At 42.5% G+C, this 15,953-nt stretch overlaps 2 protein-coding genes across 2 annotated transcripts; one reads left to right on the top strand and one right to left on the bottom strand.

Moving 5' to 3' along the window:
* Positions 1–555: 555 nt before the first annotated feature.
* On the top strand, positions 556–12,027 carry tmem192 (transmembrane protein 192). The gene is made up of 6 exons (XM_056410242.1): positions 556–678; positions 1,814–1,969; positions 2,409–2,670; positions 2,793–2,915; positions 10,074–10,179; positions 11,242–12,027. The coding sequence occupies exons 1-6, from the start codon at positions 649–651 to the stop codon at positions 11,354–11,356; spliced, it is 792 nt and encodes a 263-aa protein (XP_056266217.1). The 5' UTR covers positions 556–648; the 3' UTR covers positions 11,357–12,027.
* Positions 12,028–13,286: 1,259 nt separating this feature from the next.
* On the bottom strand, positions 13,287–15,290 carry apela (apelin receptor early endogenous ligand). The gene is made up of 2 exons (XM_056408731.1): positions 15,188–15,290; positions 13,287–13,583 (listed from the first exon to the last, which is right to left on the bottom strand). The coding sequence occupies exons 1-2, from the start codon at positions 15,288–15,290 to the stop codon at positions 13,429–13,431; spliced, it is 258 nt and encodes an 85-aa protein (XP_056264706.1). The 3' UTR covers positions 13,287–13,428.
* Between the last annotated feature and the right edge of the window lie 663 nt (positions 15,291–15,953).

Here is a 15,953-nt window from a genome sequence, read left to right on the forward strand (position 1 = left end):
GACCAAGATTTGTGATCTGTATTCTCCAAATCTTGAAGATTAAATTATCAGTAATATGGACACCCAGTAAATCCTGAGCGTTTGGGACCCCTTGGCCCTCGGGCAGTTGCCTGCTCTGCCTGGCAACTGCAAATTCTAAAGAACTCTGACACAAGCTTTAGTGTGTGTTGCTGCAATACTGGAACCTATCTGAGTGAACTGGCGCTGAGAGATCTAAAGACACAGCTCTAGAACTGCAATACTGGAATCTAATATTGTCTGTTTGGCCCTATCCTAAAATCACTAGATGTGTATTATGATGCACAATTATCATCAAGGTAAAATATTTAGAATTGTCTTCTCGAAATCATATGGCTTCCAATCACATTTACAGTTTAAAAAAAATACAGTACTTATTGTAGTGCGGTTGCAAAGGATTGCGGGACACGGTTTCTATTTCTCTGCAAGTTATTTCAATTAAATTGCTGGATTAATTGTGCTAGGAACTGCAGATACACAGAGATGATCGGAAACATAAAATAGGGGGACCGGAAATGCACCAATATTTTCCTACGTTTCCTACCCGCCCCTTTTAGAGCATGTAAGCTAATGAGTGTTTGTTGTTGGTTGGTCATTTCTTCTTAATAAACCGCGGAGCATCAAAACAAAATGGACTCAAAGGAAGCCTCTCTGTACGCAGTACGTACCTGTTGTTCAACGTTTACGGTTTTCCATACTAACAATGTGTGTGGCAGTTACCCAGGGTTAGCTAGAGCTAGCCAGTGAGCTAAAAACAGCTAACCTAGGCATACTGTTTCTGTTGGGTAGCAACGTTTATATCTTTTATAAATTATCAGATACGCGAGAAGTTATTTCGTGGTTTCTCAGCTGTTTCCTGTTTCGTGAATGTCATGTTTGTTGTGGTGTAGATTTGACGAATAATGTCCAATCAACGTCTCACGTTCATTTTCAGGCACAAACACAAGAGTCACACACACTATTTAAAATACACTAATCAGATGTTATTGATCCCCTTGATCCTGTCATTGAAACATGGAGGTCTCTGTCGATTTTAGTCTGTTAGTTGTTACTTTATAGTTGTTGTATTGTGTTGTTGTTGTCTCGAAGTAGAATGAGCCAATAGTCATTACTGGAAGAATAAATAAACACATTTGTGGATAAGCCCTATTTTAATAGTGGAGACACACTATAAGATAAGAGCTGTGGTGGAAGACGTAAAACTAGCAATACTTCAGTGAAGGGAAACTCTGTTCAGTACAAGTCATTTGATTACCTCAAAATAAATACCAAATATAAAAGTAATTGTTCTGCATTTCAGGATCAGGTTGTTTATACTATTACCGCTGCTGAAATTTGAGCTCATTTTACACTGTTCTATATTTCTCCTACCTATTATATTCCATCATCGTTAATTTGTTGATTATATTTAGTATTATTAGTCAAAATCTGCTAGGTAAAGTACTTGAGTGCACTAAGTTAATTTCCACCACTTGTTTAGAGACAACTTGATGATTCCTCTAATGGGAATTATAGTATTAAAACAACACTAGAAACAGACAACTAGGTAGGAACAGGATACATTGGAAAATAAAAACATTACAAAGTTGTGTACAGTATGTTACCTTAGACCACCAGTGTGCAGGAATATGATATATATGCCAAAACAATGGTGGTCTAAGGTCATGGTAGATGCAGAATATACAGTATATCGAATATCTGTCAGATATAGATGTGCATTTTTTGCTGTTAAAATAAACTGCTCTGAATTTAAAGACAGCCCACATCTAACTTTATAATATGGTGTTTGCTTTAGCCGGCGGGCGACCCATTAGATATGACACGGAGCACGGAGGAGGACTCTTTGGTGGACGGGCCTCTGATCTCTGCTGACGCCCTCCACTCTGCCATCAGGAGAGAGTTTCAGACCATCCCAACACCCTGCCATGCCATCCTGCTGTCTCTGCTGCATGTATGACATTTACACACACACACACACACACACACACACGTCAGTAACCAAACTTTAGAAACACAGAACAGAACAAATATTTTTACAATAAATAATAATATGAAACTATTGAATATGGAAATATACTGCTAGGAGCCATATGTATAAAGCTTGAGATAGTATTTTGTGATGATTATTAGTAACAGACGTAGTACCTATTTCATTTTGAAATAGCGGTACTACTTTTATTATGATGTTTTTGCCACGATAATTTAGTGCTGAAATGATCAACAGAAAATGTATTGCCAATCAATCATCAAAGTAATTTTTTAAGGAAACATTCGATAATAAAAATAAGTTCTAGCCTTATACTTACATATTAACATGTATTGATGGTCTGTGCTCTCATCTCCTGCTCGACACATCCGTCTCACTCGTCGTGCTCTCTCGTTCATTTCAGGTCGTGTACGTGGTGTTGTCGATGTGCATGGCGGTGCTGTGTGTGTTGGAGTTGGGGCAAAAGGAGGTGTGTGCGAGTATTTTAGGTAACGTGCGAGGCGAAAGTGTCATTGTGTTTGGGAAGGTGTGTTTGTGGGTGCTGGTGCTGCTGTTCACTGGGTGTGTTCAGCACCACCACGGCCAGGCCAGGAGCAGAGGATACCTGCGATTCTACAGACAGACGCAGGGACTGAAGCATCTGCCGCTCACCGTGCACTCTGCAGGTACAACATGCTGAATGAACTCGAATGAACCCATTTTACTGAAGGTGTAGAGGTCGGTTTTCCCCACAAGGTGGCAGTAACGCTGAAGGAAGAATGTGTGTTTGTGTATGTTTTCTGTGCAGGAAATGTTCTGCTGCTGGTTATTCTGGCTGTGCGATTGTCACCGACTGTGCAAACCTACATGCTGCTCAGCGTCCTGGACTTTGAGCTGTTGGTTGCATTGCCATGCCTCCTCTATTACACAGGTAAGCTGAATTATTTTTTTTAATAAAAATAAATAAAAAAAGGTTTATTGAATAAGGGACAGTGCACATTGATAAAAACATTGCAGTAAATGTGCCAGAGTTAGCCAAGAGGCTATTTTTTCATCTGTAGTCCCATATTAGGTAAGACCCTTTCACTCTGGTGTTACAGATTCAATCTTTTGTAGGGCAGCAGATATGTGGTTGACATTTGGTTGCACATCAGACTTCCAATGCATGCGTGCGTGCGCACACAAACACATACACACACACACATACACAAACACAGGCCCACGCCCACTCAAAGAGGAACAATTATGAAAAGAATTCAACTTCAGCGATAAATTTTTTTTTACAAAAGATATGTATACCTAAAAAATGAAATAGAACCAAGTATATTTAATTGAAATTGATACACTTTTAAAAAGCACAGTGAAAGAAAATATATTTGAACAACTTAAATAACCGTGGTTACATTCTGGATAACTTTCTCTTTCTTTACTTTGGGTTCAATAAGAGCTCAGACTGTGCATTGGAGGTGAGAATGAGACATATATGAGCATACTAGTCTAAAAACACCATGAAAAAAAAGAAGAATATAATAATCATACTAATGAACAGCAACTTGGCATAAATGTAGAAAATACCAAAAGAAAGAAAAAAACAGCAGCAGTAAACAATGTGAACTGAACGGTAAAAAAGAAATAGCAAATAAACAATGAAGAAGGCTCTCGACTTAACAGCTTCATCAGGAATAAAGACATGTTCCTTTCTCCACATTTTGAAGCAGGGATGCTTATTAGATTCTTAAGTGTTACTTGCTCAAAGGCAAACTGGCAGCATTCATTTTACTGTGTGAATTATCGAATGTCTCACACAGAACCACCAAAGCTCCTCCAGTGTTACAGGAGCAGCATCATTCTCTTGTGAATGGTGGCAGTTATATCAGTCGTGGTATATGGAGAGACACACCCTGTAGATTACATTACACAGACTCACACACACACACACACACACACACACACACACTACCCCCACACTATCTGAGCACATTCGCATTACAATACCTGCCCTGCCCTTTTCAGACTCGAAAGCATGACAATCAACCATTCAGCTCTCTGTCCTCCCTCTGTCTCCCTCCCTCTGTCTCTGTCTCTCTCTCTCTGCCGATCAGCTGATTATTCGCTTCTGTATACGAACACCATGCAAACTTTGGATGACACCCCCCACATATCGATCTATTGTCTTTTTATTCTTGTCTTTGAAGTCAGGAACAAATTGGTTAAGTTTAAATTGACTCCATCTGTGTCGGCCGCTTTGTTGAAACGGCCTTAAGCTGCAAAAACCTACCAGGGGGATTCAACCCCTTTGCAACACAACGGAGCGTTCTGCCCATAATTTACACTTAATTTAATTTGCTGTGAAAAAGTCAGAACATTTGAGACCATTTGGGTGCTATTGAGTTTTTTTTACATTTTTGCTGGATGTAAGGAAAAATGTTTGAATTCTGCGTTGAGCCTCGAACAACTTCTCATGATTTAATTTAGTTCTTATTAAATGTCATCTGGAACATTTCGTCCTGTTAGTTTTCCTCCATCGGCTCGGTCCGCCCCCCCACCAAGTTTCTCAACTACTGGATCAGTTCCAATGACTTTGTGTTCGTTGCTCATTTTAAATATTAGCACGCTCACACTCTAAACTACGATGGACACAAACATTGTGCTGCGTTGCATCTAAAAATCTGAATTAGGAGGATTCCTTATAACAAGTCTTAAAACTAAATGGTTTGCCCCAGCCATGTCAGCTGTTATTCGTAATAGCAGCTGATAACAGCACACTGCGCTGGTATTGTACAATATGTATGATTTGTATGTGTGCTTTAAGTAAGACAGCAATGCTAATCAGCTGCATATTACTACAGCTTTTTACGGTTAATGTAATGCAGCCGTCTTGGATTTTGGGTTCGGGGTTTGGTGTCTATTTAAAAAACCTTTTGCAATCTTCTCATGAGAAGCACACGCTGTAGGAGGACACTTGCCTCACGCAGACATCACGATCTTTAAAGACAAAAAGGACGCATCTTGCAGCTTTATTGGCATGTATCTTATTTTGTAATAAAGATGTTTAAAATAAAATAACTAAATGTTTTTGTCTACTTTGTAGATATTAATAATCCCATTTAAATCTCAGCTGTTGTTTACATGTATATCAAATTGGACATTGTAGTAAAGTGAAGTTTCACACCAGAATATTTCTTTACCAACTGTTCAAAAAGTTAATAATGTAGCTTATTTTAGACTGGATTGTATTGAGTCATAGTTTTTAGATAATTGTTTTGTGGTCGGACTTTTATTATTTGGGGTTTATTTGGTGGAGTTTAGGAACTTTGAATGAACCAACATGGTTTAATTTCCCAAAGTAAATAATCAAGAAGTCTCTAGTTTACGACATGGACGCAAATTGGCACACTAGTATTAGTATTCTACGATTAATCTGCTTTAGTATGTGTCTTTTAAATATTTTTTATATTTGATCTATAACGGTAACAGACAAAAAACAATACATATTTAGATATTCCAAAGAGTGTTATATGAAGTCCAACACACTGGCCTTCCTCCCATTAATGCTACTAGAGTCGCTGTAACAGAGGATATTGATATTGAAGATTCTGTAATGAAAGGAAATCCATATTAAAGGTGTGTTTGGCAGCTGAAGGGCACAGATTTCGGTTTGAGATACCAGAGATGCACGGAGAGAAGATAAGAGGCATTAGGATTTAGCCTAGCCAAAGGGTCGCCCTCGACCCAATCCACCCAAACACAGGGACACACACACATTGTCCCCGTGTTTACAGTGTGGGTGATTCGGCTCGTGGGGAGGGGGGGGGGGTATCAGTGTTCGCCCGCCGCATTCCTGCTCAGATCAGTGCAGTCAGGCACGACGCGAACCGAGCGACGCCTCGCAGCGCAAACCTCCTTGAAGCGCAAACACAAGCGCGCACACACACACACACATTCTCCGACTGATGCAGTGTCAAGGTGACATCAGAGAGTTCATGACGTGGGACGGGGGGGGGAAAGACATCATTTCAGAGGCGACAGAGAAGGAGAGAGATATAAAGCCTGCAGCCATGAAGTCCATACAGGAAGGCCTCGTTCAACTTCTCTTTGAAGTGCATGCTCATTGTAAGTGTGTGTGTGTGTGTGTCTTTGAGGTTTGCTGTATGTTTCTGCCTCTCTCTCATTTTAACATGAATACACTCCCCTCCATAGACCTCCATGCACATCAAAGCGATGTCTTGGCCTTCAAAGGCTTTAACTTAGAATACATCTCTCTCCTCTGCCTCGGCCAGAACTCAGTAGCTCTGCAGGGCACGGGGTTAACTTAACACACACTCTGAAACCGATACAGACAGTATATCTCACACACACACACACACACCACACACATACCATCATGTCCTATTTGACAAGACTAACATGCTCTGTAAAAAAAAAAGAAGTAAAGATTGTTCTTTTTGGCCTTTATTTAATAGCGTGATAACAGAGAGACAAGGAAGGGGGGTGACATGCAGCAAAGGGCCACCGGTCGGATTCAAACCCCGGGCTGCTGCGGTAAGCATCGTCGGTGAGCTACCTGGGCGCCTCAAGACTGACATGTAACCGTTTGCAGATAATCCAGAATGCTTCCGGCAGATTTCCCTCTATGACCAATCGGCTTCACTCCCACACTCGGATCTCTTCCCCGGCTCCCTGTAGCGCAGAGGATCCACTCTCAGTTTCTCACTCTGACTGACAGAGCACCGCACGGCCAGCGTCCTGCACGTGTGGCTGAACGACTTCACCCGAATGAAGTGAATTATCACCAGACGCTCGGGTCAAACCTGTTACATGACCGAGCTTTTGAGGCAGCAGCACCAAAGCTATGAAAAGCTGCGGCTGCAGTTTGCTGAATTTGTTTGATGATACACCAGCTGAAGACGGACTCGCTCTGACTGCCGTTGGGGTCAAATTCATGCTCCAGGTGTGCTTTTTATGCCTGTTTTTATATTTTGCACTTTACCGTCTATAGTGATTTTGTAGATTAGTGGCCCTTGTATGGTCACCTTGTGTCACTTATGTTTTCTTGTCTGAAATAGCGCTCCTGTGATTGTGAAGCACTTTGTGACTTATGTCTGTGAAAAGTGCTTTAAATACATTTAACTTACTTTCAACATACTTTTGAGACTTATTTCTGATCATAAATACCTGGTTGTTATCCTGACGGTCCATATGTTAGGTGGGCGAAGTAAATTATAATAAAGTATACAAATTTAAAAAAAATATTTTGATGTTCACGAAACAAAAAGTTGTGTTCATCTCAACAAAACCTGTGAGTTTGTGTGTATGAAGTAGGTCAGACCTTAAATGTATACCAGGCTGTATATGAATCTGTTCACGCTTTCATTCACACTGGTTCTGACTCATAATCTGGTGTGAATTTGTCAGGTTTCAGTCATTTTGTGCGCAACGTCTTTAAAAACATGCGAGTGTTCTAATCGTATAATAAACCCACGGTAATCCTGTTATAGTTATCATAGAAACACGTTCATCCCTGAATTGAAACCTGCACATATGATATTGTTATATATTGTCAAATGTCTGCAGTTATATTAAATATATCATATATTAAAACGATATGCAAGTGCTCTAGTTAATGCCCGTCCACCGTTACAGTACATTTAACAAACTTCCTGGGAAGGTATAGAACTGGAACTGGGGACAGTTTACTTATGTATTCTCAGTATTGCATTCATACTCAGATACTCGGACACCAGAAACGATATTTCTTACAACTTGTTGAGTATTGAACATTGCTGGTCGGTCTGAGGAGAGCCGGATGCCGCGTGTGAACCGCCTCCCACGGCTCGTGCGCGTGACACCGATTCCCCGTCGACCGGCTCACTTCTTCTTTTGAGCTCCTCTAATGAGCCGCGTTGCAACTGAAAGGACTCCATGCCGCTCCCGTGGCGTCGTCTTGCGTCGCTCTTGTCGGGCTCCGTGGTTGCCGGGATCCATTTCCTCCCGGTTCTTTGATATATTTCGTATTTATTCAGGCAGTGCAGAGATGTGAGCACTTTTTGTGGCCCCGTCAGCTGTTGGCACCTCCGCAGCTCCACTGTTATCACCTGGAAAGAGATGAGGTCTGAGCACTGTCTGTCCGGCCGTGTGAGTCTCTAACGGGGACGTGTGAAATGTGTCGCTTCCTTTACAGTGTTCCCTCCATCCGGCTGTCCATCTGTCCGTCCATCAAAGTATCTCCATCTTCTTCTAGCCCCCTGAACTCCACAGACCTGAGGGACGTCACCATTATATCATGGCTAAACTCGTCCTAATAACCCTTTCACCCTTTTCTGTTATTAATACAAATACAACCAACACTCTGGTTATTGCATTCACTTCAGTAAGTTATTTATACGAGATTACGGTTGAAATGGGGTTTAAGAACACTCATTTAACTTATTAATTTAACGCATGTTCACACCTTCATTTTTGTAATTATTATTATAAAAACAAAGACGGACCAGTTAACCGAAACAAACAATCACAATGATCAACATATTCCAGAAACAAACAACAACACGGAACAACAAACAACCACAAAATAAAGCCTGTGGAGCCTATAAATGCACATTTTATCCACATTATATAAAAAAGCGTAACTCTTTCTCTACAATACTCGCTATTCAAATACAATATTACTATGATTATTTGTGCACTGACAAGCAAATATCAACAACAAACCATAAAGAAAAGTTTTAACTGACTATTCCTGTTTATAATGTATCTTTATAAAAAATAATATATCATTTTTATCTCAAAGAACTTATTCAAACTTATATAATTAGGACATTTAATTTAAAAAAAATCAATGATATTGATATTTAAAGAATTTCCCTCAACGCCTATAAAAAATATACATTTCCCAAATAGAAGATCAATAAGTTCTGATTTTTTTCTTGGACCAACCAGGACTATAAAAACTGGTTTGACAGCTTCATTTATCTATTTGCTTTTGCTGCTTTTCTATTGTATTCTATTATGTTCATAAGCTGTAAAGTTCAGTAAAGACGTGGAACACAATGGAGGAACAGCATCATAGTCAACAGTGACCAATCAAAGTAAATATTTCTTCACAAATTATTATGAGTACATTTGTAAATATGTTGCTATGAAAGTAAATGCTTTAGTCAAAGTTACGTTAACCTGGTCATTCTCAGTAATGTGTGCATGAAAACATTTTTCTTTTTATAGACCGGGAACATATTTGACCTTGTTGGTATTTATTTCACAGCAGTTTGTGTTTCTGCTTCATCATTTATGAAACACAGCGCTTCACTTCTCTGGCTTTCTTGAATGTCTTTGCCTCTCTCACACATACCTACTATTGCTGTATTTACAGACACACACACACACACACACACATGCACACACACTCACTCACTCACACAGATTTAGGGCCTCATTATGCAGGAATGTGCAGTATTTCTTTAGATTGTGTGTGAGGGTGGATGCTGAGATGCTGCAATGTAGCAGAGTAAAGATAGTGCTCTTTAGAACCTCCCTGACAATTTCCTCTGGCTAATGACACTCAAGTCTTATCAATACACCTCCCTCTGCCCTTCCTCACACATTTGACCTGAAGCCCTACACACACACACACACACACACACACACACACACACACACACACACACACACACACACACACACACACACACACACACACATATCTTGATTCAAACAGCACCAACATCTGCCATATTTTGTCTGTGACTCTTCTTCCAGCTCCTGGATACTTCACACCTTGCTGTTAACCCCGCCTCTTGTGTAAAGGTGTATGTTTAGGGTGTGAGGATTAGAGGTTTGAGTGCAGGATATGGCAGCTCATAAGGACTAAGTGCAGGATATAACAGCCACTGTGTGTTTAGGAGAGGGAGAGGGATGGAAAACTGTAAAAAAAACCCGAAATGTGTCTAGTTTCTCACCTGAGTGATTAATGTTCGTAGGACAGCTCAAACTGCCCAATAATGTCTGCATGTCCTCATGTGCAGCTGGTCAGGTGAAACAATTGTTTGAGGATGTTGAGAGAAAACTAACGACGTGTGTTTGTGTGTTTTAGTCCAAGTGATGCGGTTCAACAGGGAGCGAGCTGCACCCGACGTGAGCCAAGAAGAGCACTCGCTCAACCACACTGTCATGAGTCTGCCGAGGGAGACCGGCTTCAGGTACGCCCACCCCCACACGACAAAGAGAAACTCAAACAGAGAGAAATATTACATGTGGGTTTTGGTTTGACTTTCAGAAAGATAATTAAATCAGCTGTGGTCCATGCCAACTGCTCACTGATTGATTATCTAGCCTTACACTAACACTACCTAACACTTTTCTACATTTGGTTCACTTGTTTTTTTCTCCCCGTTGCTCTTCAGCGGCAAAATAATAAATAAAAAAATACATCACTGTTGTCACCTTTTATAAGAAAACTAGCACCACTTTTGTCCCTTCGCGTCATAATTTTCCAACTTCCATCGTCTCGTCAAGTTCAAACAGAACTGTTGTGAAACATTTGTGTGTGTAACTTATGTTAACTTTAATTAGTTCGGCTTCATGTACCTGGACACAGTCTATTTCATAATTTAATAATATTATTTATTGGTAAACAAAGCCCCAGAAAAGACTAAAAGCATCAACGCTAAAGTCAGTTTTTCCCGACTTCTTCAGCTTCTGTGGCTCCAAACAACTTTGTATTTTTCAAAGAAGCGCTTCATGATTTCCGGATTGATTTCCCAAAACAGGAAGGAACTGGAGTTTGTTTGCAAACGTCACTCAATCAGGAGTAAACCGTATTTTTTCGGGTACGGTTCTCAGAGATTTTCTGCACTCTGACATGAACAACGAAGCGATTGACTCCAAATAAACTTCACATTCATGTTCCCCTATATTACATGGTCAAATGGAAAGGTGTCACCCAGCGCTCCAGTGGGGATCACTGATGTCTTTTGATACTTTCTGGGGATACATTTAGCTCAAGCCATGTTTGTTTTTTATAAATGTAAATACAAATGTTTGTATGTTTTTTAAACCCGAGTGATTTTTTTGTGGCTGCAATGGCTGGACCGGTGTCCTCGTATTGTATTTTATATATTGTTGTTGTATTTGTGTTTGTTGTTTTATGGACCCATGACTCTGGAATAAAGATATATATATATATATATATATAAAAAATATGACAGATGTTCCAGATTCCACATGTGAAGAGTGCTCCTGTGTGATTGTGTGTGTCACAGAGAGGGCTCCAGTCTGCAGGAGGTGGTGGAGAAACAGGCCGACCTGATAGAGTACCTGAAACAGCACAACATCTTACTGAGCAAGAGGCTGCTCAACCTCACCGCTCAGCACTGACCACAGCCCGGCCTCCTCTTCCTCCTCATCCTCCTCCCTGTGAGCCAGAGCCCGACCACTTTAACACTCGGCTCTCTCAACACAAAGGAGAGGGGGGGGGGGGGGGGAGATCGGTGGGTTTGAAAGAGATGACGAGGAGCGAGAAGAAGAAACACTATGAAAAGACTAAAAGCGAGGAGATCCCTGTGCACACGAGCACCTGTGCGCACAGACGTGAGACGGGAGGGCTTCTCCACGAGGCCCCCGAGACGGACAGATAACGCGGGAGGAGGCGAGCCGCAAGCGGAGGGCAGTTAAAGAGGCGGAGCGGGCGGAGGAGGAGAGCAGTCACGGGTCACAGATCAGAGGTGAGGGTTTATTTTTTTTTTTATCACCGTCTTACGACCTCCGGTGACCCGCGCGTCGGCCGCCGCTTGTGGGGGGAAACCGAAGGAGTGAAATTGTTTTAGAGGTCGTGAGCACTGAGGAGGAGCCGAACGAGTCGGAGATGCAGGAGGGAGAGAGGTTCCCACTCATCGGAGTCAAACTGAAGGTCGCGTAACGCTGTAAATGTGGTATTTTATCCGTCCGAATGTGTAAATGCTTCGTTTGGTTGCAGTTTTTTTTCTATCTGTTCAATCATTGAGTGTGTGTATCTGTGATCCGATTCCAATAAATATGTAATAAACCCATTTTTCTCTATTTATTATGTGTTTAAAAGCCCTTTCATGAGTGACACGGTCCCAAGTCAGTGTGTGTGTGTGTTTCTTGTCTCTAGTATGGCGAGAGCTAAAAAGAAGACGCCCAAACAAAAAGAGACATCAGCCGGTGCGAAGGCCGCGTGCCTCCTCACCTTTTTCCGCGTTACATTTCAACAGCCACGGGAATCTACGCGAACGAAATATCGGGGTCGTCATTTGAGCCTTTGGTGTTCGCGCCCCATTGTGATTTCTCTGTGCTCCGGCGTCCGTAACTCCGCAGGGAGCGCTGCATTTACGACTCCTTGTCCACGCGGCGGCCACTGAGCCCGGCTATCTGGACCACAGCGGGTATCAGCGCCCATGTTTGATTCTAGGCCTACAGAATCAATATATTGCACTATATATATATATATGTCATTCCATTCCTTTTGTTGTCGTTTTAACGCACACACACGCACACGAAGTAAGAACAAAACACTACATTGATAAATTTGTTGTTTTTTATTAAAAAGGTTTTAAAAGTAACTCGATAAACATTTGAAGTGCATCCATGCAAGATAGACACTTAGTAGGAACACTTGTGTGGATGCGGTTCATCGTCTTCACTGAGACGATTCCAGCTCTTTGGTCCGCAGCTTTCAAGTCGAACGTGGAATATACTCGATGGCGTTGTTACTGCGCTTCACTTGTTCTTGATCAGCACACAGGTTGTTGGCATGGGTCGACACAGAGGCAAGGTGCTTGGGATCCGAGTCCAGGACGCCGGAAACATAGCATGTGTTTTTTATTTCAATGGGAATGGAGACCGCTTCCTGTTGCAGCCGCATACATACTTCATAGTCTTTAGATGACATTTTCATGGTACCTCCTCCACTTTACAATCCATGTGTTGGTGCTGGGACCCATCCATGGCGTTTGGACCGCACACTGCAATTGCTTCACATTCGTATTTCTCTCCTGAGGTCCCCTTCATTCTTGTGTTTCGGCCTGTGGTGGAGAAAACAAAACTGAATTTAGTGTCCAGCAACAAATAACAATTCGGGGTTTTGACAAAAACAGCTTGAAGTCGCCGTCGACTACAGGAGTGCAACACAAATTGAAAGCTGAAACTCCCCCCTGTTAAAAAAACCCTCCTCAGCCTCCCTCTTCATCGTTAGTGAGATTTATGTCTGAGCCTTTCTCCCCCTGCACGTCTGTTCTGCGTGAATACACACCTCTGCCACTAATCACACACACCTTCTTAACTGACACCTGCCGGCCCCGTGCCCTTTTGTTTGGTTCTGTGTATCATGCGGCTCGGCCCATAACCTTTTTATTGTATTTCTTTTATACACAAAAGCACTTGTATACGTTTTTTTATCGTCTTTTATACACATAAGCACACGTCTCACCTTAGGGGAAGGGTACTCTGGAGTGGAGAGGCATGCAGCGTCTGAATGGGCAGTGGTGCCTGTGGTATCTTCTCCGCAGGTTGAGGAAATCTGGAAGAAAATGATCTGATCTTAATATGCAGAATAAAGCAAATGAATAAGCCGATGGTTTGTTTTCTAACAGAGGCACATATGTAGCATACAGTGTTTGTATTTTAATGTATATGTTACTGCTTATCAAATGTCCTTTTAGGTGTAGACGTCCTCTAAAGTGAGCTTTATGTCTGCAGTTGGAGGCCTGCCTGTCACCGGGCAGGCTTAATTAATCCCAAATGGAGGGTAACTTTTAGCACCAAGAAGTGATAAAATCACACCTCCTACTTTCACCATTCCCTAAGTAGGTACACATTTTGGGGATTTAACAAAAACCTGACTATGTTCCAGGTCCTCTGTTGACCAAAGATAAGCCCCCTTCCATACGTTTTTTTATTGTGTGGAGTTGTTTGCCATCTCAAGGCGACCCCCCCCCCCCTCTAATAAACTGGGACGCACAGACCTAACACATGATTATTTTTAAACGTCCCTAATAAATCCACTTTGTCTCCTGCGGTTCACAAGACTGCCAGCCGAGCCCAGGAAGAGATAAACTGCCAGATGACTTTATGACTCCCTCTTCCTCCCCCTCCCCCCTCCCTCCCTCATTCTCTCTCTCTCTCCCTCCCTGCACCCCACGCCTGAAGGTAGGCTTCTTTACACTTGGCGCTGCTCCTCCATGTCATGTTAATACAGCTCGGCTATTTGCATGGCGTTTTAACACCGTGATTAACAAAAGCGCGCCGGAGTGCCTTCCAGCCGGGGACAAAGGCCCTCACGAGGGTCGCCGCTGTGCGATCCCCGGCGGCGCTCCGCTCCCGTCCCTCCCTCCCTTCATCCTCTCCTCACCGCCACCATCATCATCATCACCATGAACCTAATCACGACCTCGAGCCCCGGAGAAGCCGCCGCAAGAGAACCGCGACTGAGCGGCGTGGATCTGTGCAGAAAAGCGCACCTGTTGCGCCAACGAGAGGTCTGCGCCTCCATTTAGCAAACAAATGCACGTGGAAAAAAATATATACAAGTTTAATTCCAGCTACTAAAAACCCAAACGCCAAAGTGTACATGCTGCAGACAATGTTAAACGCATTTAAATCCAGACGTGACTATTATCTCGGCACGTTGCCGCCCCATATTCATTTAATAAAATTAAGACTAAAATAATAAATGTATCGTGTTACATATTTGTAGTTTTCTAATTCACCTGTTTTATTTGATCTACATGTAAAAGCTATTTTTCTCAGCAGGTTGTTAACACTTAGGTCAGTTATGTAGTCGGTTCTTTTACCGGGAGGCTCACGGTAACATTCACGGGTTTTCCACTTTGAGTTCTCGTATTTGCAGACTTTTAGACAACCCGTGAACGCGCCACGTATAAAGCGTCCATCTGTAACGTTGGACCGCGGTGATGAGTGATGATTGGGCTTAATTCACACTTATTTTATCATCATATCATTAGAGCAACCAAAAAAAACGAGGATGTTATTAGATTATTATCATTATTAGTTTTATATAATCAATATAAAATATGTTTGAGCTCAATATACACCACAAATAAAGCAATGGTAATTCATTGTACATTGCGTAGTGATGTAACCGCTGTTTTAGGAACTGTTGACCAGGACTATGATTGCAGTGCCCTCCGTTTTAACGGACACCCGCTGGACCGACCTGAACACCTGTACGGACTGATGAGTTGTGGGGATGCTTACCTGGCCTGGCGGAGGAGACTGCGGCTACGGCGGCTACGAGCAGCAGCGCCAGGTAGAGCAGGTTGAAGACCCTCATGGCTGCTTCTGAGAAGAGGTGAGTTCAGGATAATCCCCCCGAAAGTCTGGAGAGCCTTGATGACTCTGAGCTGCACCGATGATGCTGAGTGTGGTTCTCTTCCTCCTCCTGCACCGGTTTCAGTCCAGATGGCAGAGCACAGGATCCAGTACCCAGGAAAAAACTCTTCTCTTCAGGATAATAAGTAGGTCCCCCGAGGAATGCGCCGTTCAAAGTGTGTGTGTGTGTGTGTGTCCAGTGAGAGTGTGATTGTCTCTGTCTGTGAGCAAAGTGACAAAGATGCTTCTCCCCCCTCCTCCTTTATACTGCCCTTTTTAGAGGGAGGTGGAGTATTGGGGAGGGGGTGTAGCCCCCACAGCCGCCCCCACCTCAACCCCTGACACACACACACACACACACACACACAGACTTCGGCATTGCACATATTGACCCCACATGTAGAGGGCAATTCAAATGACAGGAAGCCCCCTCCTTACCCTCCAACTGCCCCTTGAACACAGGCTCTCCTGCCTGCAAGTTGTGTACGCATGAATGTGTGTGTGCGTGTGCGCAACTTTGAGTGTTTGGAATATTTAAAGAAGCACGGGGATGTTGGTGCATCACTTGTGACATCAGAGCAGCGATTCGAGAAGTTGAAAGTAAAGCAAGGTTCTTCAAGACCGA

This window comes from Pseudoliparis swirei, chromosome 24, assembly GCF_029220125.1.
Source record: "Pseudoliparis swirei isolate HS2019 ecotype Mariana Trench chromosome 24, NWPU_hadal_v1, whole genome shotgun sequence".
NCBI lineage: Eukaryota > Metazoa > Chordata > Actinopteri > Perciformes > Liparidae > Pseudoliparis > Pseudoliparis swirei.